Source organism: Mobula birostris, chromosome 25 (assembly GCF_030028105.1).
Source record: "Mobula birostris isolate sMobBir1 chromosome 25, sMobBir1.hap1, whole genome shotgun sequence".
In the NCBI taxonomy this organism is placed as follows: domain Eukaryota; kingdom Metazoa; phylum Chordata; class Chondrichthyes; order Myliobatiformes; family Myliobatidae; genus Mobula; species Mobula birostris.
The window spans coordinates 27,366,406-27,389,763 of NC_092394.1; the positions used below are offsets into that span (position 1 = coordinate 27,366,406).

The window sequence follows — 23,358 nt, forward strand, 5'->3', positions numbered from 1 at the left end:
GATTTACAGAAAGCAGTGGAGAAAATGCTTTGCCAGAGGTAAATCTGAGAACACCTCACAATCTAACATTTGCCATCTGGATACAAGTTTACTGCCAGCTCCTGTACAGCCGTCTAGTGGATTTATGCGCTTGGCTCCAGGGAAAATAAAAAAGAAAGGTGTTTTATATGCAGCTGCTGGGGTTGGATGTGGAGTTGTGGGAAGCATTTGAAATTCACCATAGGAACAATTTTAACATAATCCACCAGGCTTCAATTTACATAGATCAGATTAGCTGCTATTTAGCACCCCTTCCTGCTTCACCTCAGTGGAGATTAAGGTACATGGTCCATTTAACTGATACTAGGAGCTTCTTGTCCAGCAGCCTTATTGTCTCCTAAACAGTTTGGCCCAATGCTATGGGGTCATTACTGATGTTCTTCAGTTAAGACCCATGAAATACTGACTGCCTTTCAGCAGCTATTGTCAATGGTTTTTGCAACTGTTGCTAAGTGATGATGACTTTTAACTGGTATATGTTAACTTGAAACATTAAGGCTAATTAAAATTTAAAAATATATTTAACTATTTCACCCGAATCAATATCCTCATTCAAATGAAGTGACTGGCTGAGGGTCCAAAAACAAATATTTTCAATCTCTCAGCTCAGTATATTGGTGATCTGGGTCCATGGACTGCTTGCTCAATGGTATTGGTCCATGGCATAAAAAAGGCTGGGGGTTCTCTAAGGGGTTCCTGACTTCCATCTTGCAACACACTAACTCAGGCCACCAGGGATTCTCCTGTTGGCTTACAGACCTGCAGATGGCCGATCAGATCTCATGTCCTGGATTGGTACTCCACTGTTTGGATAGATTCCAAAACCAGGTGTCACACAGACAAAGATTGTAATTATTCTATTTCCATGTATGAACACATTTATTTTATACATAATAATGACTAAACTTAGAGCACAGGTTCAGACACTTGCGCTAAAATCCTCGGTATTCATAGTCTATGCAAGCCGACTCTCACTGTCTTCTCCTAATATTATTCTTTTTCTCCTTTGTACAGTTGTCTTGTTGCCCTTGAATGCATCAGTGTCACCCAGTTCAACTACCTTTACAATAGCGTACCAGATTTTAACCACTTTCTTAACCCTACAAATTTCCTACTGGATCTATTAAAAACCTAATGACCGATACAGTGAGTTTATGGAAATTCACTAGACTCATTGTAGGGAAGGTAAGACTGATGAACAAAGAGAGATTAAGTTTATATTAATGAGGTATTAATATAATGATATATTAATATTAATTAAGTTTATATTAAAGTTGATCAGAATGAAGTGGGATCTCATGGAAACATGAAGATCTGACAAGACTGGATGGAGTAGGGCTGAAAAGATGCTCCTAGAAGTAGAGATTCTAGGACCATGCATCTCAGTTTAAGACTAAGAAGTAAGCTATTTAAAAATTAAGATAGAATAATTATTCTATCCCAGAATGGTGAGCCTGTGACATTTTTTTCATAAAAATGAGCTAAATCTAAAGTATTAAAAATATTGACGGAGGGGTTAGATGTTCATAGGGCAAAGGGAGAAAGGCTGGTATAGGGTACTATATTTGGACAATCAGCAACAATCATATTGAAGTAAGGAGTGGGTTCAAAAGCACAAGTGAATACAATTGCACCTAGTTTATTTCCTCAACGTTTAGTTCAGATATTACAGGTGGAAATAACTTTTCTCCACATGCCCAATTAAACTATTTTGCAGTCTTTAAAAATTCTACCAAGCCAGCTCTTTAATCAGCTGACTGATTGTCCAACAACATTTCAATCTCTATGTAGATCATAGAACATAACAGCACAGTACAGACCTTTTGGCCTATGAAGTGTTGATCTTTTAAACCACTCTAAGATCAACTTAAACAACAGGAATTCTGCAGATGCTGGAAATTCAAGCAACACACATCAAAGTTGCTGGTGAACACAGCAGGCCAGGCAGCATCTGTAGGGAGAGGTGCAGTCGACGTTTCAGGCCGAGACCCTTCGTCAGGACTAACTGAAGGAAGAGTGAGTAAGGGATTTGAAAGTTGGAGGGGGAGGGGGAGATCCAAAATGATAGGAGAAGACAGGAGTGGGAGGGATAGAGCCAAGAGCTGGACAGGTGATAGGCAAAAGGGGATACGAGAGGATCATGGGACAGGAGGTCCGGGAAGAAAGACAAGGGGGGGGAACCCAGAGAATGGGCAAGAGGTATATTCAGAGGGACAGAGGGAGAAAAAGGAGAGTGAGAGAAAGAATGTGTGCACAAAAATGAGTAACAGATGGGGTACGAGGGGGAGGTGGGGCCTTAGCGGAAGTTAGAGAAGTCGATGTTCATGCCATCAGGTTGGAGGCTACCCAGACGGAATATAAGGTGTTGTTCCTCCAACCTGAGTGTGGCTTCATCTTTACAGTAGAGGAGGCCGTGGATGGACATGTCAGAATGGGAATGGGATGTGGAATTAAAATGTGTGGCCACTGGAAGATCCTGCTTTCTCTGGCGGACAGAGCGTAGATGTTCAGCAAAGTGGTCTCCCAGTCTGCGTCGGGTCTCGCCAATATATAAAAGGCCACATCGGGAGCACCGGACGCAGTATATCACCCCAGTCGACTCACAGGTGAAGTGATGTCCAGTCCTTATATACTTCCATCCCCCATCAGGAAGGTCTTAAAGCTCTACGCTTCTTTTTGGATTCCAGACCTAATCAGTTCCCGTCTACCACCACTCTGCTTCGTCTAGCGGAATTAGTCCTTACTCTTAATCATTTCTCCTTTGGCTCCTCCCACTTCCTCCAAACTAAAGGTGTAGCTATGGGCACCCGTATGGGTCCTAGCTATGCCTGCCTTTTTGTTGGGTTTGTGGAACAATCTATGTTCCGTGCCTATTCTGGTATCTGTCCCCCACTTTTCCTTCGCTACATCAATGACTGCATTGGCGCTGCTTCCTGCACGCATGCAGAACTCGTTGACTTTATTAACTTTGCCTCCAACTTTCACCCTGCCCTCAAGTTGACCTGGTCCATTTCTGACACATCCCTCCCCTTTCTAGATCTTTCTGTCTCTGTCTCTGCAGACAGCTTATCCACTGATGTCTACTATAAGCCTACTGACTCTCACAGCTATCTGGACTATTCCTCTTCTCACCCTGTCTCTTGCAAAAACGCCATCCCCTTCTCGCAATTCCTCCGTTCCCGCCGCATCTGCTCTCAGGATGAGGCTTTTCATTCTAGGACGAGGGAGATGTCTTCCTTTTTTAAAGAAAGGGGCTTTCCTTCCTCCACTATCAACTCTGCTCTTAAACGCATCTCCCCCATTTCATGTACATCTGCTCTCACTCCATCCTCCCGCCACCCCACTAGGAATAGGGTTCCCTTGGTCCTCACCTACCACCCCACCAGCCTCCGGGTCCAACATATTATTCTCCGTAACTTCCGCCACCTCCAACGGGATCCCACCACTAAACACATCTTTCCCTCCCCCCCTCTGCTTTCCGCAGGGATCGCTCCCTACACGACTCCCTTGTCCGTTCGTCCCCCCCATCCCTCCCCACTGATCTCCCTCCTGGCACTTATCCGTGTAAGCGGAACAAATGCTACACATGCCCTTACACTTCCTGCCTTACCACCATTCAGGGCCCCAAACAGTCCTTCCAGGTGAGGCGACACTTCACCTGTGAGTCGACTGGGGTGATATACTGCGTCCGGTGCTCCCGATGTGGCCTTTTATATATTGGCGAGACCCGACGCAGACTGGGAGACCGCTTTGCTGAACATCTACGCTCTGTCCGCCAGAGAAAGCAGGATCTCCCAGTGGCCACACATTTTAATTCCACATCCCATTCCCATTCTGACATGTCCATCCACGGCCTCCTCTACTGTAAAGATGAAGCCACACTCAGGTTGGAGGAACAACACCTTATATTCCGTCTGGGTAGCCTCCAACCTGATGGCATGAACACTGACTTCTCTAACTTCCGCTAAGGCCCCACCTCCCCCTCGTACCCCATCTGTTACTCATTTTTATGCACACATTCTTTCTCTCACTCTCCTTTTTCTCCCTCTGTCCCTCTGAATATACCTCTTGCCCATCCTCTGGGTTCCCCCCCCCTTGTCTTTCTTCCCGGACCTCCTGTCCCATGATCCTCTCGTATCCCCTTTTGCCTATCACCTGTCCAGCTCTTGGCTCTATCCCTCCCCCTCCTGTTTTCTCCTATCATTTTGAATCTCCCCCTCCCCCTCCAACTTTCAAATCCCTTACTCACTCTTCCTTCAGTTAGTCCTGACGAAGGGTCTCGGCCTGAAACTTCGACTGCACCTCTCCCTACAGATGCTGCCTGGCCTGCTGCGTTCACCAGCAACTTTGATGTGTGTTGCTAAAATCAACTTAATCCTTTCCTCCTAAGTAATCCCCCATTTTACTTTCCTCCATATGCCTGTCTGAATCTCTTAAATATCCCTACTTTCATCACCCCAGGCAATGCATTCCATGCACCCACAACTCTCTGTATAAAAACTTACCTTTGACATCTCCCCTATACTTTCCTCCAATGACCTTAAAATTATGCCCCCTTGTATTAGTCAATCAGTTGGCAAATACCCATTCTTATTCATTGTTAATGGAGTCCATCTTGGTCATGTCACCCCGAGTTATGGTTTGATAATCTTTTTTTTAAATAAAAAAGTGCTCAATAATGCTGCCTGCTTCATTGGATTACTGAAGAGGATCCTGGTTGGATAAATGAACCACTCATAGACATGTTCATCAGTCAGATCACTGGATTCCATTCATGACCATGTACTAAGTACAGGCTTGAGAGAGAGAGATTAGAGTATTTTAGGGAGACAAATCAGATCAGTATTTACAACAAACAGTGTGAGTACGAACACCACATTTATTGCATTAAACTAATTCCATCAGGAACACTGTCTTAGCACCTTCATTATGCCCTTAAGATAACTATTTCAAAGTGACTCCACTCAGAATAATTCTCAAGACTGAGCATAGTTACCTGCCGTAGAACAAATGCCAACACGTCATTTGATTCCCAGTAGCTGGCATGGAAGAGGTGCGGTAGAGCCACAGTTGGAAAAGCTGTCAATGCGTCAGGACAGTACAGTGCGTAATCTATCCTTTTAGTTCCCCACCACTTTGCAGTAACTGTAGAAAACAAACACTTTCTTTTAACGAACACACACAATATCATGCTGCCCTCAACTCAGCCCCACTGTAAACACAATTAATTAATTTAAGGTGTCAGGCAGAATGCCTGAGGGAGAAGCCTGTAGGTTGAACCAATGGCAGAGATCTGAGCTCAAAAATTCAAGCTGTCAGAACTACTAGAGAGCATTGCACTATCAAGGTGACATCATTTGAACATGATGTTAAAACAAGGCTTCATCTTAAGTCTGTAGCAACCCCAGTCAAGAATGATCAACTGGTACAAGAACTGATGTATGTTATACCACTTCCATCAGAAATTGCTGTATTAACATGTAAAAGCCGCTCCAAAATAACTACGATGGAAAGCCATGGAAATGCATTTGTGGAAGAAATTGTAAAAATGACTGACTCAGTATCATAAAGAAGGCATACCATGGGAAGAAAGAAAAGAAAATGTACTGAGAATATACGCAATGAACCTGACAACTGGAATTATAGAAACAAAGTTGCCCTCTGTATCACAAACTAACATATGTACTGGCAGAGCCAATACACTCCCTAAGGCATATTGGAGTGCAAAAGTTGATCGACAGATTCTCCCAGTGGTGGTGGAATCCAAAGATCACAGTGCAAACTCAACAAACATTTGAATAATGCATGGCATGCCAGGAAACAAATCCTGGACACAGCAGAAAAGCTAACACAATTAATTGCTCATGCCCCACCTGCTTTGCAAAAAAGGATCTTGTTTCAAAATAAACTCAGTTTTGAAACAGATATATTTAAGAATTAATGTTTAATAATTGAATTGGTGTCAAAGTGCTAACTATAGTGTTATCTCCAGAGGTTACTAAGACACGCCATATAGATATATCACATCCTACAAGGTCATGGCCCAAACAGATGTTAACAAATTTAGTTTTGCTAAAAATAATTGCCAGATAGTTAGAACTTATAAGGACACTAAATAATTGATTACATCATATTGCCGGCATCCTGGCTGGATGCTTGACACAGAGATGAGACTGAAGATTGTCTCTAAATTTTTAGATCAACCAAACTGTGTAGATAATGGCCGCCACTGTTCGTCAATCACAGCAAAAACAGTTTCAATGTTTCAATTTCTTAATTTGCTTGATCAATCTGCCCTCTATTTTACATAAAACAGAAGCAGTTATGAAGCAGCGTAACTGAGGCTGATTACAATGCTGCTGTTATAAATTTTAAAATACAGTTTTGAATTGTTCATAAGCTGTTCTTCGGAGCCATATGAATGTCAGCGCAGCTTCAGAATCACCTGGACATCAATATTGTCTTCTAATAGTTACTGTGAATAGACATTTTGTTTAATTTGCAGAATTTTGGCCAATGTACTCAACAAGAAATAGGTTAGACAGAATTGGCTATTTGATTATATTCTGCGTGATTTCATTTTCCAGACATTTGATCTACTCAGTTTGCTATTCGGCCTAAAATATTTCTGCTCATTTCTTCTTGATCCTCTCTCTCCTCCCAAACTCTTTGATCTGTAGAGTTTATCTCTCACCCCCTACCTTCTATCATCTCACCCAGATTATAATTATTCACAAGAAAATCCCAAGGTATACGCCAGCAAGCCACTTGACTGCAAGACCATCACCGCGCATCCATTCAACATGTGCACTTTTATTCTACCTAATCATTGGCTATTGCATCATGATTTAAACTGACCTAACTGTGATAGGCAAAGGTCAATGCAAAGGGTTTCAGATTTCTGGATCATTGGGATCTCTTCTGGGGAAAGTGGTGGCATCCGTTAGTCTCGTGAGACCATGGATCTGCGTCTGGAATTCTCCAGGGTGCAGGCCTGGGCAAGGTTGTATGGAAGACCAGCAGTTGCCCGTGCAGCAAGTCTCCCCTCTCCACGACACCGATGCTGTCCAAGGGAAGGGCAAGGGCCGATACAGCTTGGAACCAGTGTCATTGCAGGAGTTGCCAGAACGAGGTTGAAGGCAACATCGGACTGCCTTAAGGATTCCAGCTTCGGATTTGTCCTCAGGGTTTACTCCCGAAGCCTTTCCCATGAGTAGGTATGGCCGCAAGGCAGCTGAAGTTTGAAATCAGAGTTTTCCCTCTCTTAGATGGCCTGCCTTCCCAGGCTGACGAGCTCCATCTACCTGAATAGGGAAGGTATGTCCTGTACAAAAAGGACTGATTACACCTGAACCCAAGGGGGACCAATATCCTTGTGGGCAGGTTTGCAAGCCCTGTTGGGGAGGCTTTAATTTAAATTAGTGGGGCCTAGGAAATCATGGTGATAGGGCTAAGAATTGGGCAGTTGGTATGCAAGTCGATGCAGTGTGTAGTGACACTCTGAGGAAGGACAGGCAGATGATAGGGCAAAGTTGCAGTCAGTGGGCTAATTTGAAGATTAAATCAGAGCAAAAATCAAAAAGCTGGATTAATACAGGACTGAAGGTGTAATATTTGAATGCACACAGCATACGGATCCAGGTAGATGATCTTGTAGCATTGTTAGAGATTGGCAGATATGAAATTCTTTTATTTCTGAGTTACAGCTGAAGTAAGATCATAGCTGAGGGCGAAACATCCAAGGATACATATTATATCAAAAGGACAGACAGGTAGGCTGAGGGGGTAGGTGGCTTTGCTGGTAAAAACGGAAATCAAAATCTTAGAAAGAGGTGACATGGGATGGGAAAATATAGAAGCCTTGTGGGTAAAGTTAAGAAACTACAAGGGTAAATAGACCTAATGCGAGTTAATACAGATGCCCAAACAGTAGCCAGGATGCGGCATATAAATTACAATGGGAAATAGAAAAGGCATGTATAAGGTGCAATGTCATAATTGTCATGAGGGATTTCAATATGCAGGTAGATTGGGGAAATCAGTCTGATGCTAGATCCCAAGAAAGGGAAATTGTAGAATTCCTATGAGATAGCTCTTTAGAGCAGCTTGTGATTGAGCCCGCTAGGGGAAAAGCAATTCTGGATTGAGTGTTGTGCAATAAAGTAGATTTGATTAGGGAGCTTAAGGTAAAGGAACCATTAGGAGACAGTTATCATAAAATAAGATAGAATTCACCCTGCAGTTTAACAGGAAGAAGATAAAGTCAAACTTATCAGTATTACATTGGAGTAAAGGGAATGCCAGAAGCATGAGAGAGGAGCTGGCCAAAGTTGATTGGAAGGATACACTAGAAGAGAAAACGGCAGAACAGCAATGGTTGGAGTTCCTAGGGTCAATTCGAAAGGCGTAGTATAGATACATCCCAAAGATGAAGAAGTATTCTAAATGAGGAATGAGGCATCTATAGCAGACAAGGGAAGCCAAATACAGCACAACAGCAAAAGAGAGGGCATATAATATAGCAAAAACTAGTGGGAAGGTAGAGAATTGAGAAGCTTTTAAAAATCAGCAGACTGCAACAAAAAAAATACAAGTGAGAAACGATGAAACATGGAGGTAAGCTAGCTAATAATATAAAAGAAAATACCAAAAGTTTTTTTCATGTATACAAAGAATGAAAAAGTGGCAAGAGTGGACTACTGTAAAATGATGGTAGAGAGGTAGTAATGGGAGACAATGGAATGGCAGATGAACTGAATAAGTATCAGCCTTTACGATGCCATAAATTTGAGTGTCAGGGACAGAAATGAGTGTATTGCTAAGGCGATAGTGCTTGGGAAGCTGAAAGGTCTGAAGGTAGATAAGTCACCTAAATCAGATGGACTACACCTCAAAAAGGTAGCTGAAGAGATTGTGGAGGCATTAGTAATGATCTTTCAAGAATCACTAGATTCTGGAATGGTTTGAGATAAATGGAAAATTGCAAATGTCACTCAAAGCTTTAAGAAGGAAGCAGAGGAAAGGAAGTTCTTCAGTGGTTGGGAAGATGTTGGTTTTCATTATTAAGGATAAGGTTTCAGGGTACTTGAGGTACTTGATAAAGTGGGTTGAAGTCAGCATGGTTTCCTAAAGGGGCTATCTTGCCTGACAAATCTGTTGGAAGTCTTTGAGGAAATAACTGGCAAAATAGACAGAGAAGAGTCAGTGGATGTTGTTTACTTGGATTTTCATGCAGCCTTTGACAAGGTGCTGCACATGAGGCTGCTTACCAAGAAAACAGCCCATGGTATTATCGGAAAGATACTTGCATGGATAGACAATCCAGTAGGATCTTACGATAAGGTGGCCCCAGTTTTGAAAGCTGCGGCTCTGCAGGGGCCAACCAAAGGTGTTTTTGTCATTTAAAATGTCTTTTTTATGATTGCAAGACAATACTGCATATTAAGAACTTCAAGTACCGCAGGTCTACCCCACCAGTGAGCTGCTCATCTGCGGAGGAGCTTGGGAAACTGGACTTGGTGCGGAAGATATCGCTGCTTCCTATGGAAAGGTATCGGAGTTGGTGCATGAAGACAATGAGCAGTCTAACATGAGTGATTGTCTTGGATGTTTCTCTTGCGATTGCAGGATCCTGTTGGATATTGGTAATGTAAAATGCTACAAGTCTATTTCCTTTTTTTATTGGTGAGATAGACAGCGGGGGAGCTGTATGGCCTTGGTTGTGGCAGGGACTAGGCCTCAAGCCGTGGGCTTGCCTGTTGCAGCAGTCCAGGAGAGGAGCCGCTGGAGGCAGTGTAGTGCAACGTCCATGCTGAGTTGTGGGCTGGCACCTCCAGTCAGTGCTGCCCCCCAGTGTTCACATGGTGGAATGATAATCTGGTCTGCGTGCATGCGTATATTCGTCTGCAGACTGCTGGGAATTGCGCGTTCTTGCTGACAACACCCATGCCCCATCAATATACAGGATATGTTATTTAGGGTTTTGGGCTATATATATTTCGTGTGACTGTATGCTTACTTGGTATCTTATATGTGCCTTATGTTGTGTATGACTGTTGGTACTGTGTTTTGCACCTTGGTCTCTGAGGAATGCTGTTTCGTTTGGCTGTATCCATGAGTATTCATGTATCGTTTAATGAAAGTTAAACTTAAACTTGAACTTGAACTTAAAGATTGGCTGACTGGCAGGAGGTAATGTGTCAGAATAAAGTTGGCCTATTCTGGTTGGCTGCCAGTGACTAGTGTTGTTCTGCAGGAGTCGATATCGGGACCGCTTCTTTTCACCTTGTATGTCAACAATTAGGATGAGAGAAATCAGGGATTTGTGGCCAGATTTGCAGATGATACAAAGATTGATGGAGGGCCAGAAAGTGTTGAGGAAGTGGAGAGTTTGCAGAACAACTTAGACATATTAGGAGAATGGACAAAGAAGTGACAGTTGGAATATACAGTAGGGAAGTGTGTAGTCATGCTATATGGTAGAAGGAATAAAGGCATAGACTATTTTCGAAATGGGGAGAAAATTCAAAAATCAGAGGTGCAAAGGAACTTGGGAGTCCTTAAAGTTAACTTACGGTTGAGTCAGTGGTAGGGAAGACAAATGCAATGCTAGCATTAATTTCAAGAGGACTAGAATATATGAGCAAGGATTTGACGCTGAGACTTTATAAAGCATTGGTCAGACCACACTTGGAGTATTGTGAGCAGTTTTGTGCTCCTTATCTAAGAAAAGATGTGCCCGCAATTGAGAGAGTCCAGAGGAGATTCATGAGAGTGATTCTGGGAATGAAAAGGTTAACATATGAGGAGCATTTACCTTGCTGTAGGTCTGCATAGAAAATCAGATTTCTGTTACTTTGATGAATCAGATAGGTGTTCTGTTTATAACAACCAAGCAATCACATATTCACTATTTTATTGCAATACTTAGATTCATTAACTGAATGTAAATTCATCTGCTACCATAGAGGGATTTGAGCTCATGATACCCTGAATCATTAATCCAGGTGACTGGACAACCAATCCAATTACAAGACCAACATGGTATCAATTTGTCATCTCAGCAGGGTCTAAAGTGACAGTGGAGTCGTTTTCCTCATTGAAACCAAAGGTACTGCAGCTAATAAAGAACTTGGCTGAGATACACAACTTGTCATGGATTGAATACTGACTCCTTGACTTTTTCGAAGAATTCCCAGTATCCAATGGTCTGAATTGTTTATCTGGAGAGATGAGCTTGCAAATTACCATAGCAGCAAGGAATTTTAATTCAAGTAATTAAATACAATTGGAATAAAGGTATCAAGAATAGTGATAAAGTAGTTATCAATCTGCTGAGGAAATACACTGATGTCCATTAGCTATAGTCTCCATAAACTCTACACTTTTTAGCATTGGTCATGTCCCACAAGCAATTAAACAAAATAAAAATGCTGACATTGATTGAAGCATTTTCAGATTGGGTACAAAGGCAACAAAGTCCTGGAGGAACTCAGCAGGTCATGCAGCATCTATGCAGGGCAATGGACAGTCAATATGTCAGGGTGAAACTGCATCCAAATAAAAGATCTCAGCCTGACTTAACAACCGATCATTTCCCTCCATAGACTCTGCTGGACCTGCTGGATTCCTCCAGTGCTTTGTATGTTACTCCAGATTCCTGTATCTACAGTCTCTCATCTCTCTGGGGTACAAATGAAATCCAACAAGCAAGGGGAGTGGAAAAGATTAGAATGCCAAAAGGGACTTTTGACAAGCACAAGTTTATCCAGAGGGGGGAGTGGGAAGCAAACCACTAGCAGATTGGCAAGCAAGAAGTGACAAGAACATTATCGAAGGTTTCAGCAGCATCTACGTTGAGGTAGGGTGCAATTGGCCACATTATAGAACAGGTACAGATCATACCAGAGACAAAAATGATACTGAGGTTGTAAAACCTTCCTCAGAAAGAATGGACTTTTGCACAAGCTTCATCTTGAGAATTGTATCCATGTCATCTGAACTCCAAAGCTCTCCAGGCAGAAAATCCCATACATTCATTACGCACTGCATGAAGAAATTTCTCCTCATCTCAGCCTTAAATGACTTTATTCAGAGACCATGTCTCCCGATTCTAGATTCCTCAGCCAGCATCCACCCTGCAGACTCAGAATGGGGGGATAAGCCACTTAGACTGAGATAAAGAGAAGTTTCTTCCTGCGAAAGATAACAAGCTTTTGGAATTCTCTACCTAGAGATTAGTCATTGAATTTTCATTCAAAAGTTAGTAGATTTTTGGATAACAAGTGAACCCAGGGATATGTGGAAAGTGCAGAAGAAGTTTGCAGCTATGATCTTGATGAATGGTTGAGCAAACATCAGTACAAAATAGCCGATTTCTATTTCTACTCCTTATGCTCTTGTTTGTTTAGTAACAGTATTCAGAGTTATCAGAGATTATGATACGTACATAGAAGGAAATTAAATTTAAATAAAAGGGTTGATGGGTTATTGGTTGAGCAGACTTTGGGACCAAATGGCATTTAGGTGACCTATCCTGTTGACGAGTCCCAGGGTCAGTGGTCTATGCGGGCAGGAGGCATGAGGGCCAGTGAAACCCTAGGCTGGTGAGCCCAAGGATTGGATGTCCATGAGAGTCCAAAGGTCAAGATCAAAGTCTTATGACTGGTGAGTCCTGGTGAAATCTGGAGGTTGAAGCCGGTGGTGAAAATCCTTAGGTTATGATGATTGTTAATGCAAACAATACATTACATGTACATGTAGTAACTAAATGAATCTGAATCTGAATTAGCCACTGTATATTGCCTCTTGAGAAGGGAGGTGATAGAATTGGGGGGAAGGGGGAGGGGGGAGTTGGTGGTAATGTAGGAGGAATAGGTTACAGGGAAAATTAGTGGAGAAATGTGATTGCTGTCCGAGACAGCAAAGATTCAGTGACCAAATGTCCTTCTGCTATGTAGTGAGGAAACATAGAAATTATTTCCACTGGTGAGTGGGACAATATCTAAATTATAAAGAATTAGAGGAAGACGGAGGAGAAGTTTCCTCACACACAAGGGGTTGTGAAGAACTGGAAAGTAACAACCTGAAATTGTGGTAACACCAAGTTCCGAATGAGCTGCTAAACAAAAATTGTATTTAAAGAGGACCAACTATGAGAAGTGTGGTTAGAAGCAGGTTTTTTTTTGAAAAAAGATTGTTTATTTATTATATGTACATTGAAATGTACAGTGAAATGCACTGTTTGCGTCAACAGCTTAACTCAGTCCGCGGATGCGTTGGGGGCAGCCCACAAGTGTTGCCATGCTATCACCTACACCTATCACCTTCTAGCTATACTCCTCCCCCCCACCCCCAACCAGTCCGGTGCAGAAGTAGATGTACTGGTGAACTTTCTTGGCCATGATATCTACTATGTGGTCGGAGAAAAGAGGGACTTTGTGGTCCCTCCCTCAATGAAGAGAAGTGTCTTTCTTCTTCATAAGTGCCTTGTGATCCTAAGATTAATATTTCATTTATCCAAACAGATTTAACCACCATATTACATTTATCCAAACAGAATTAACCACCATATTACATTTATCATGCTAATTCAGCCTCAGGTTATGAACTTGTTGATAACTGAGTCACAACACAATCAAAAATCTAGATCCATCTCCATTTACAAACTGCCTGCTGAAAGGAGGGGGGAAGAGGGAAGGAGCGAGAAAGAAGGAAAATGGAGGGACAAGACGGAGTGGGGTGGGCGAGACAGAAAGGGAAACTGTTGGGATCGATAGAGAGGGGAAACGGCGGTGGTGGGGAGACAGAGGTGAAGCAGCAAGGGAGAGGGATGAAGAAAGAGGGAGGGGAGGAAAGTAGGGGAAAGGGAGGAAGGTAGGGGTAGAGGGAGGGGGGCAGAGGGGGGGAAATGTAGGAGTAGGAGGGGAGGAGAGGGGAGGTGGGAGTGGAGGGGGAGAAGGAGGGAGTTGGTGGGGGAGGGATTGAGAGAAGGGGAGAAGAATCAGAGAGAGAGGGAGAGGAAGGGAGATGGACTGCGACAGGTCCAATTAGACTGTTGAAATGGAATTATTTTCCACATATCTATAAAGCTTTAGTTACAATGTTAATTAAAAATAAATTAACAGCAACAATGTCATCAACATGCAAAAGATTGTGTATACAAAGACAATATTATGAGAGAGCAAAACACTCCATAACTTTCATGTTTCCTATTTCTGTATCTCTGTGTTATATCAATGCAAGCATGAAACAACCTTTCCCTGGTTACCCACAATAATACCATACCATTGTTATGCTACCTACAACTCATAATGGCTCTGAGGAAAATATATAAACAGAAATATAGATAAATGCCTCTTTTACTGTAATCATACTAATCCAAAAATAACAAACCAGGTATTAAAAAGGGTGTTCTTTGTACCTAAATATTGCTTGTTATGCATCTTAATTGTAGTCAGGACTAATGTTCCAATGACAACAGACAATGTGATTGATATCTTTTACAGAGCAGACATTTCACTACATTCTTACTGATCTGACTGAACTATATATATCTTTTGTTACTGTGACATTCTGATCATGAGCCAGAGCTATTTTTAACAGCAGAAGAACATATGAATAGGAATTGTTCTCAGCTTTTTTCAGCATCTGCTGATCTTAATGGAATTTGGGGGAAGAGTTATGAATTACAGGCTGGCTTGTTGTACTAGTACACTACAGTTAGCAAGTGCTGGAGGGGCAGTATAAATGTAGGGAAACCCTTCTGAGGAAAAGATATTCTAGGTGCAGGAGACAATACTCATTTCAAGTAAAGAAAGTGGGGGGAGGGTGGGAAGGAGAAGGCTGGTAGGTTCCAGCTGAAAAACCAGTAAGGGGAAAGATGAAGGGGTGGGGGAGGGTAAGCAGGGAGGTGATAGGCAGGAAAGGTGAAGAAGGAATAGGGGAAAACACAATGGGTAGTAGAAGGAGGTGGAACCATGAGGGAGGTGATAGGCAGCTGGGGGAGGGATCAGAGTGAAATAGGGATAGGAGAAGGGAGGGGGAGGGAATTAACTTAAGTTGGAGAATTCTATGTTCATACCAAGGAGCTGGAAACTACCTAGACGGTATATGAGGTGTTGCTCCTCCAACCTGAGTTTAGCCTCATCATGGCAGCAGAGGAGGCCATGTATGGACATATCCGAATGGGAATGGGAAGCAGAGTTGAAGTGGGTGGCAACCGGGAGATCCTGTCTGTTGTGGCGGACGGAGCGGAGGTGCTCGACGAAGCGGTCCCCCAATCTGCGTCGGGTTTCACCGATGTAGAGGAGGCCGCACCGGGAGCACCGAATGCAATAGATGACCCCAACAGACTCACAAGTGAAGTGTTGCCTCACCTGGCAGGACTGTTTGGGGCCCTGAATGGTGGCAAGAGAGGAGGTGTAGGGACAGGTGTAGCACTTATGCTTACAGGGATAAGTGCCGGGTGGGAGATCCGTGGGGAGGAACGTGTGGATCAGGGAGTCGGTTCCCAGTTCTCCCTGATCTCCCGGTTGCCACCCACTTCAACTCTGCTTCCCATTCCCATTTGGGTATGTCTATACATGGCCTCCTCTACTGCCATGATGAGGCTAAACTCAGGTTGGAGGAGCAACACTTCATATATCATCTAGGTAGTTTCCAGCCCCTGGGCATGAACACTGAATTCTGTAACTGCTGGTAATTCGCTCCCCCTCCCTTCCCCCATCCCTGTTTCACTCTGCTCCCTCCCCCAGCTGCCTATCACCTCCCTCATGATTCCGCCTCCTTCTACTACCCATTGTGTTTTCCCCTATTCCTTCTTCACCTTTCCTGCCTATCACCTCCCCCACCCCTTTATCTTTCCCTTTACTGGTTTTTCACCTGGAACCTACCAGCCTTCTCCTTCTCATCCTTCCTCCATTTCCTTTATAGGGCCTCTGCCCCTTCCCTCTTCAGTCCTGACGTAGGGTTCCGGCCCGAAACGTTGACTGATCGTTTCCACGGATGCTGCCCGACCTGCCGAGTTCCTCCAGCGTGTGGTGAGTGTTGCTTTGACCCCAGCATCTGCAGAGTATTTTGTGTTTACTACTCATTTCAAGTGCTGCAAATCATCTGCAACCTCATTAGATTATTTGCACAAGGACAAAGGAAATCAATCAGGAATTATCCTTAGCCAATGAACCTAAGAGTGCTCAAGTAATCTGCCCTGAATCATTTTGCTGAGTCAGAGAGGGGCTTGTATTTGTCATGGTGGCTCTCATACCCTGAATTGGCTCAGAGCCCTTCGCAGCTACTTAATTGCTTTTGAACAGTGGTGACTCATATTGCAAAGGAAAAATGGCATTCTGTGCACAGCAGGATCCAAGTGTACAGGAATATGGAAAGCATAGATGGACAAGGGAACGGGGAAACCTATCTCTTCTTAAAGTACGAGCCTAGGACCTTTCACATCCATCTGAAGTTCCTCTCAAATTCGCACATTTCACTTTTGAGCCATCAACTCTGCACTACACAAACGAAGCGTGTCCAAGGAGGTTTGAAGCCCAGATGAAAGTAACCAGGGCATGCTTCTATATCTAGCATGAACCCTCCACTTATCCATGGTATCTTGCCCTTCTAGGCTTCTTGCCTCATGGGCACATCCCAGGAAACAAGACAACCAAACAGTCTTGAAAGGCTGCACTCCCCAGGTTACCAACAGTTGTGACATGATAATCAGCACTTTATAGTTTTATCTATCAAGGCGACTGAAATAGAAACGCCAGACAACATGCAACAAAATATTAGTTTACTTACTGCTGGCAATATTAGCTGCAAGAAAATTCTCCGAGGAACCTGATACCTCACTGGTAATGCTGGCTTGACTGCTTCTGCGGATTTCTCGTTGCAATTGTGTCAGTAGTGTGTTAGGGGACATGGGTACATTAGAACTTTCCAGAAAGAGAGACTGGTGGCTTGGTATGACATCAGCTGTGGACACAAAATGATGCAGGTAAAAAGTAACGAAAACTTCAAGGATAAGACAGCTTTCCTCTAAAGAATTAAAGGGAGAATTTTCATAAGACCACAAGACCATAAGTTAGTGCTTCTGATGTCAAATTATGCTGATAATTTTCACAACTCCAAACCAGTTTTCTATCAATTAGTTTAATCTGCTTGGATTATACAGTTCGTCTTAGTGAGATACAATACCAGTATACATTGCTTTAGATCACCTCCCTACAGAAAGGACTGAAACAAGGGCTTTTAGGGCTTATAAAGATAAAACATATTTCCATCCTTTAGTCATTTTATTTTGCTTAGCGATACAGTGCAGAGTACATCTTTTGAGCCACACCGCTCCAGCAACCCCACGATACCGACCTACATCAACCCGATCACAGGACAATTTACAGTGACCAATTAATCTACCAAGTCGTCTTTGGACTTGTGGGGGAGAAACTGGAGCACCCGGGGGAAACCCACGCATTCCACAGGGAGGAAGTACAAAGACTCATTATAGAATGGCGCCAGAAATGAACTCCAAACTCCAGAACAATCCGAACTGTAATATTGCCGCATGAGCCACTATGCTCCTGTGCAGTTAAACGATGCAGAAGAACCACTAATGCTAGCAAAGAAAACGATAACTATATGTATAAACTCAGTCTTTTTATTTATATTAGTAATAGAGAATGCTCCATATGTATAATTATTAAGAACTCTGGAGACAGTTTCCTCAATGCCATGTTGGCACGAGAATGTGTGGCAACATGTATTATTTAACCATACAGTGTGGAGAGGCCCTTCTGTCCCCTTGAACTATGCCCCTGACCTAATCACAGGACAACTTACAATGACCAATTAATCCACCCGGTACATCTTTGGACTATGGGAGGAAACCGGAAGACCTGGAGAAAAACTCATGCATTCCACAGGGAGGACATACAGAGACACCCTACAGAATGGCACTGGTTGAACTCTGACCTCTGGAACGCCCTGAGCTGTAATAGTGTCACGCTAACCGCTAGGCTACTGCATTGCCCAGCGCATCCCTGGGTGTGTTGGTTGTTAGTGCAAACAACACATTTCACTGTATGTTTTGGAATCTGCCTACATCATTTTGTTGAAAAACCTAGGAATGATAACCGATTTTGCAGAAGGGAAAGAATTTGTAATGAATAAAATGTTCTAATGTATGTGACTTTAATAATCAATTTCTTTGGACTTCATAATGATTATTACCCACAGAAGTAATGCTAAGCCCCCTTCTTTTTTGAGTATGCTTGAGGAACCTTGTTGAATTTGTTGATGTGCATCATGCAAAGTGCTTTGAGAACATCTCAGATGAGATGAGAAAGGTGCCAGCTTATATCTAGTACTTTCTTGTCTTCTTTTATAAAGAAAACAATAATGGGTTGGAATTTTGACTAAAGCATGTTTATGTCTACAGGTGCTCATTGGTAGCAACCTGCAGACGAGGCCCTGGAGAACAGGAGATTTTGTTCTGGAGTCCTGGAATCTTTTTAATGGATGATGCTCCTCTCAGTACTCACTCAGTGAGCCAAGCCAATGTGAAGAGACCCATCATTTTGGTAAGAACAAGGCAGTGGAGGACCTAGAACTTCACTGAGTCTGAATGCTGGTGTTGGAGTGGAAGGACCAACTAGATACCCTCCCCACCCAATTTTTAGACTCAGAACATAGCCACAGTAATATCCTGTAGCCCTATCAGTTACATGTTTCACAGGTACCCTAACAGAGCTATGAAAGCCCTTTGAAAGCCATTTTGAAAGCCATTGGCTGATCTCACACTCGTCTTGACTTGCATTTGCACAGATTTCCCTGGTTTGTGAGAACACTGATTGAGCAGAAGTAGGAAATGCCTATTGGTACTGACCAGATCCATGTGTAAGTTATGATCTTTGATGGGGACATACAGCAGCTAAGAAAGTCTGCAAAAATATCATCTAATTTACGTTACGATGGGATATGATCATTATCCCTTTTAGTGATCTGACAGGACTGCGGAACAGAATGATACAATTATGGAACAGCAGAAATGAAGGATCTTGAATCAAAACCTCAACTGTCCATTTACCTCCACAAATACGGTGTCACAACCACGGATCCAGCACCGCAGCAGATACCGCAATTGCAGCCATGAATATGTCAGCTAATAATTATTTCATTGTGATAGTATTTAACTCCATTCTTTCCGTTGTAGTGCTTGTCAAGACTTGAACCCAGCACAGCAATGCTTCGCTGCCTGCTTGCATTCAGCCTTGCCTGAGAAATTGGACTGTCGAGTCAGCTGACTCTGAAGCCTAGCGGTATTTCATTAATATTTAGTTATTCCTTTCAGCCACAGTGTAGGCTTCATTCTCCATTTGAGAGTTTTAGTTAATAGCCCTGTTTGGCCTTGCATCTATTGTTTTCTTTTCCCTCTAACTCTGTTCGCATTGAAGTCTGTAAACTATCGACCCACTTCAGTGTCTCTCGTTCTGCAGTTGGGCCATATCCGAACCCAATGACATACGGATTGACCTGCTGAGTTCCTCCAGAGTACATGCTTTATTTTGTTCTCCAAAATGCAAACATACAACATAAATTTTCTGTCATCTAGGAATGGGCCTATAGGGTACTACATAGTAATTCAATACATATTTCATTACACACATTTATCATCTCACTACCTATTATTTCCATTACTTATGTCAACAAATGCCATTAAAAATATCATTCAGGTTATTTTTTTTCTAATATTCATTTTTGGGATCCTGAAATTCATTGCCCTTCCCTTGTCTGCTGACCTGTGGAACTTAACTCAACCTGGATTGTGTGACCTGCGATTACTCCCCATGTTGTTGAGCTGAGATTGTTTGAAGTCAGACCCAGCAATACAATGCCCACTATGTCAACAGTGAAGAAAACAGATTCACAGCACGACAGGCAGTCCTTTCTCCTGGGCTGCATAAAACCTTACAGCTGATCGAGTATTAATTACACAAGGGCTAGAATATAAAATAATAATGCAATGCTGAGGCTTTAGAAAGCATTGGTCAGAGTGCACTTGTAGTATTGTGAGCAATTTTGGGTCCTTTATCTAACAAAGGATGTCCTGGCCTTGAAGAGGGTCTAGAGAAGGTTCGCGAGAATGATCCCAGGAATAAAACGGTTAACGTGTGAGAAGTGTTTGTTAGCTCTGCATCTGTACTCAGTGGAGTTGAGAAGAATGAGGAGGGATTTCATTGAAATTTATTAAATAAAGGCGTGAATGTGGAGGGGATGTTTCCTATAGTGGGTGAGTCTAGGACCAAAGGGCACAGCCTCAGAATAGAAGGACTTCCATTTAGAACAGAGATGAGGAGGAATTTCTTGAGCTAGAGGGTGGTGAATCTGTGGAATCCATTGCCACAGGTGGCTGTGAAGGCCAAGTTACTGGGTATATTTAAAGCAGTGGCTAATAGTTTGATTAGTAAGGGAATCAAAGGTTACGGGGAGAAGGCAGAGGAACGGGGTTAAGAGGAACATTAAATCAGTCATGATGGAATGGCGGAGCAGACTGGGTGGGCTGAATGGCTGAATTCTGCTCTTATGTCTTATGGATAAGTTTTAGGGAAATCGAAAGGAGACGATAGGATGCAGGAGTCCAATGGCAAAATATTTAAAATCAAAAACAATTCAGCTACATCAAGGGACTTCTCTTCATCCAAAAAAAAACCACCAAAACAACTGGAAGCAAATCAGGCGGTAAAAAAAAAACCTACTTTGAGCTCTGAATTAGTCCTTAGCTTCCTAAACAAAGGGAAAGACGAATTCAGAATAAGCAACATATCTCACAGGGAAAAATCACCAAGTAATATTTAACAATATAAGGATTAAAGCTGTTTGATGAAATAGCTCACCTTGAATGTCACTAGAAATGAATACCAAACAACCCAGGACAAATATATTGTAAAGGGAGAAAACAACATCATGAAATGTCTTTGAAAGGTTACGTAACTCACATTTCAGAGGCTGGAAGCACATTCGCCAAGATTTCAGCAATATTTTTTGATTCATAACTTTGTTGTCTAATAAATAGAGCAAGTCTTTCTGTTTCAAAATCAAACTGAAAACAAGATTGCAAAGAATATTTGAAAAACATTCCGTTAATAAACGATACAAAGAAAATCAAAATAATTTCAAGGGAATCCAGTAAATGCAGAAACATGATATGAGAAATACAAGCAAGAGAAGGTTATTTGATCTGCCAGGTCAGACCCATGATTCAGAACTCTTGTGGGTAAACAAGGATCAAGGATCAACTTTATTCGCTATATACATTTATATCTATTAAGAATTTGCAGTGGTGTTTTGGTGTGATATGCAACAAAAACAACATGCAACAGTTATAAAAAATAAAGAATTATAGAAAAAATAAGTTAGAAGAATGGATAGGGAATAAAATGTTCATAAATAAATACCAACATGTACTTACAATGTAAACAGCTTTTGAAAATGTGGTTTTAAAGTGTTTATAGTGCAATGAAATGACAGAGTAATAGATGGAGGGGGTGGGGGTGGGCATAGGGAAGGCAAGGAGCAACGGGAAATGTTGAACTGGTCAGGCAGTCAACAGGGAGAGGAACAATTCATGGTTGGGCCAGTGATTGAGTGGGTTTTTAATGCAAACGTTATCCCATGAGACCATTCTTTTAGTGGCCATGGTGATGGCGGGGGGAGGTGCTTATAGAAATAACTTACAAATCCACCTCAGCCCTCATATTTTTTTCCTTCAGTCCTGATGAATCATCTCTGCCCAAAATGCTGACTGGACTCTTTCCCATAGATTCTGCCTGCCTGCTGAGTTCCTCCAGCATTTTGTGTGTGTTGCTCAAATGGCTCCGCTTGTGGTTTCTGCTCATTGGGTCATTTGGTTTATCTCTCTGAGTCTGCAAAATTTTTGCTTGGGCAGGGATTAGATGGTGACGGCTTCCAAGTTAGGGTTTTTGTTAAGAGCATTCCCAAGTTGAAACAGAAATGTGAAATATTGCAGGTGGAGTCAGCTTGTATCTGCACTCCAAATGGAGCTGATGAAAAGCTCCACGGCCTTCTGCGCTGTGATTTTCTTTTCAGGTTGGGAACTATTGCCAAATTATAGGCAACACTCAAGAGAGGCCTGGGAGAGCAAGCAAAAATGGTCTTAATTCCTTAAATCTCTGTGAGCTGCCACTGCTTCATGAAATGGAATTGCAGTTTAGCCTTCTCAGGATCAAAGTTATTTAGTCTCAAGTAAGGAGGTTAATCCTTTATGACAAAGAACATAGAGCAGTACAACACAGTAGAGGTTTTTCGGCCCATGATGCTGTGTCAACCTTTTAACCTGCTCCAAGATCAATCTAACCCTTCCCTCACACACAGCCCTCCATTTTTCTTTCATCCGCGTGCCTGAGAGACTTCTAACTGTCCTAGTGTACCTGGTTCTATCATCACCCCCAGCATGTGTTCCATTCACTTACCACTCTGAGTGAAAAAAACCTAGTCTGACATCACCCCTATACTTTCCTCCTTATTTACTTACTGCCCATTACACCTCTATCACTTAGGACAGCAATCAAAGTCCTCCATGTCTGGCAGTGTTCAGGGCTTCCTTCATCGTGTCAATAGTTTCCTCTCGGTTTTCACTACTGTCAGTCATGCAAATCCAGATGGAGACTCAGGAATACTGTCACGCTCAGAAGTAGGATTCTTCATTGCTTTCTCTGTAACAATTTTGTTTTACCAGTCAGGGTTGTTAGCCCAGAGATGAACCCCCGAACCTGGAGGACCAGTGGACCGCTGGTCTTTCCTCTACACATTGACCTGTTTGGCATGGGTGACCATGCAAAGAGACAAAGCATAGAGCCCTGGCTCCAGCCAACACAGCTCTCCAGATCATAGAGGCATGCAAGCCTTCAAACCATGACAAAATTGTGGTCCATTTGGAGGATAATTTCCTCCACCACCTTAAAACTATGCCTCCTCATACTAGCCATCGATGCCCCAGGGAAAAAAAAGTCTGTGTGTCCACTCTATCTATGCCCCTTATCATCTTATACACCTCTATCATCACCTCTCATCCTCCTCCCTTCCAAAGAGAAAAGCCCTAGCTCACTCCACCTCTGCTTATAACACATGCAGCATCCAGGTAATCCAGGCAGCATCCCAGTAAATCTATTCTGCACCCTCTCTAAAGCTTCCACATCCTTCCTAAAATGAGGTGACCAGAACTGAACACAATACTGCAATGTGGTCTAACCAAAGTTTTATAGAGCTGCAACATTACCCTATGGGTCTTGAACTCTTGACTAATGA

General features: G+C 42.6%; 1 protein-coding gene across 4 annotated transcripts in view; it reads right to left on the reverse strand.

The window, feature by feature from the left end:
• The window catches only part of pitpnm3 (PITPNM family member 3), a 647,225-nt gene that overhangs the window by 66,290 nt on the left and 557,577 nt on the right, over positions 1-23,358 (reverse strand). For all 4 annotated transcript variants that reach the window (XM_072243575.1, XM_072243576.1, XM_072243578.1 and 1 more), the window contains exons 11-12: positions 16,837-17,010; positions 5,036-5,184 (exon numbers count right to left, since the gene is read on the reverse strand). In XM_072243575.1, coding sequence (XP_072099676.1) covers positions 5,036-5,184; positions 16,837-17,010 — 323 coding nt within the window. The remainder of the gene's footprint in view (positions 1-5,035; positions 5,185-16,836; positions 17,011-23,358) is intronic.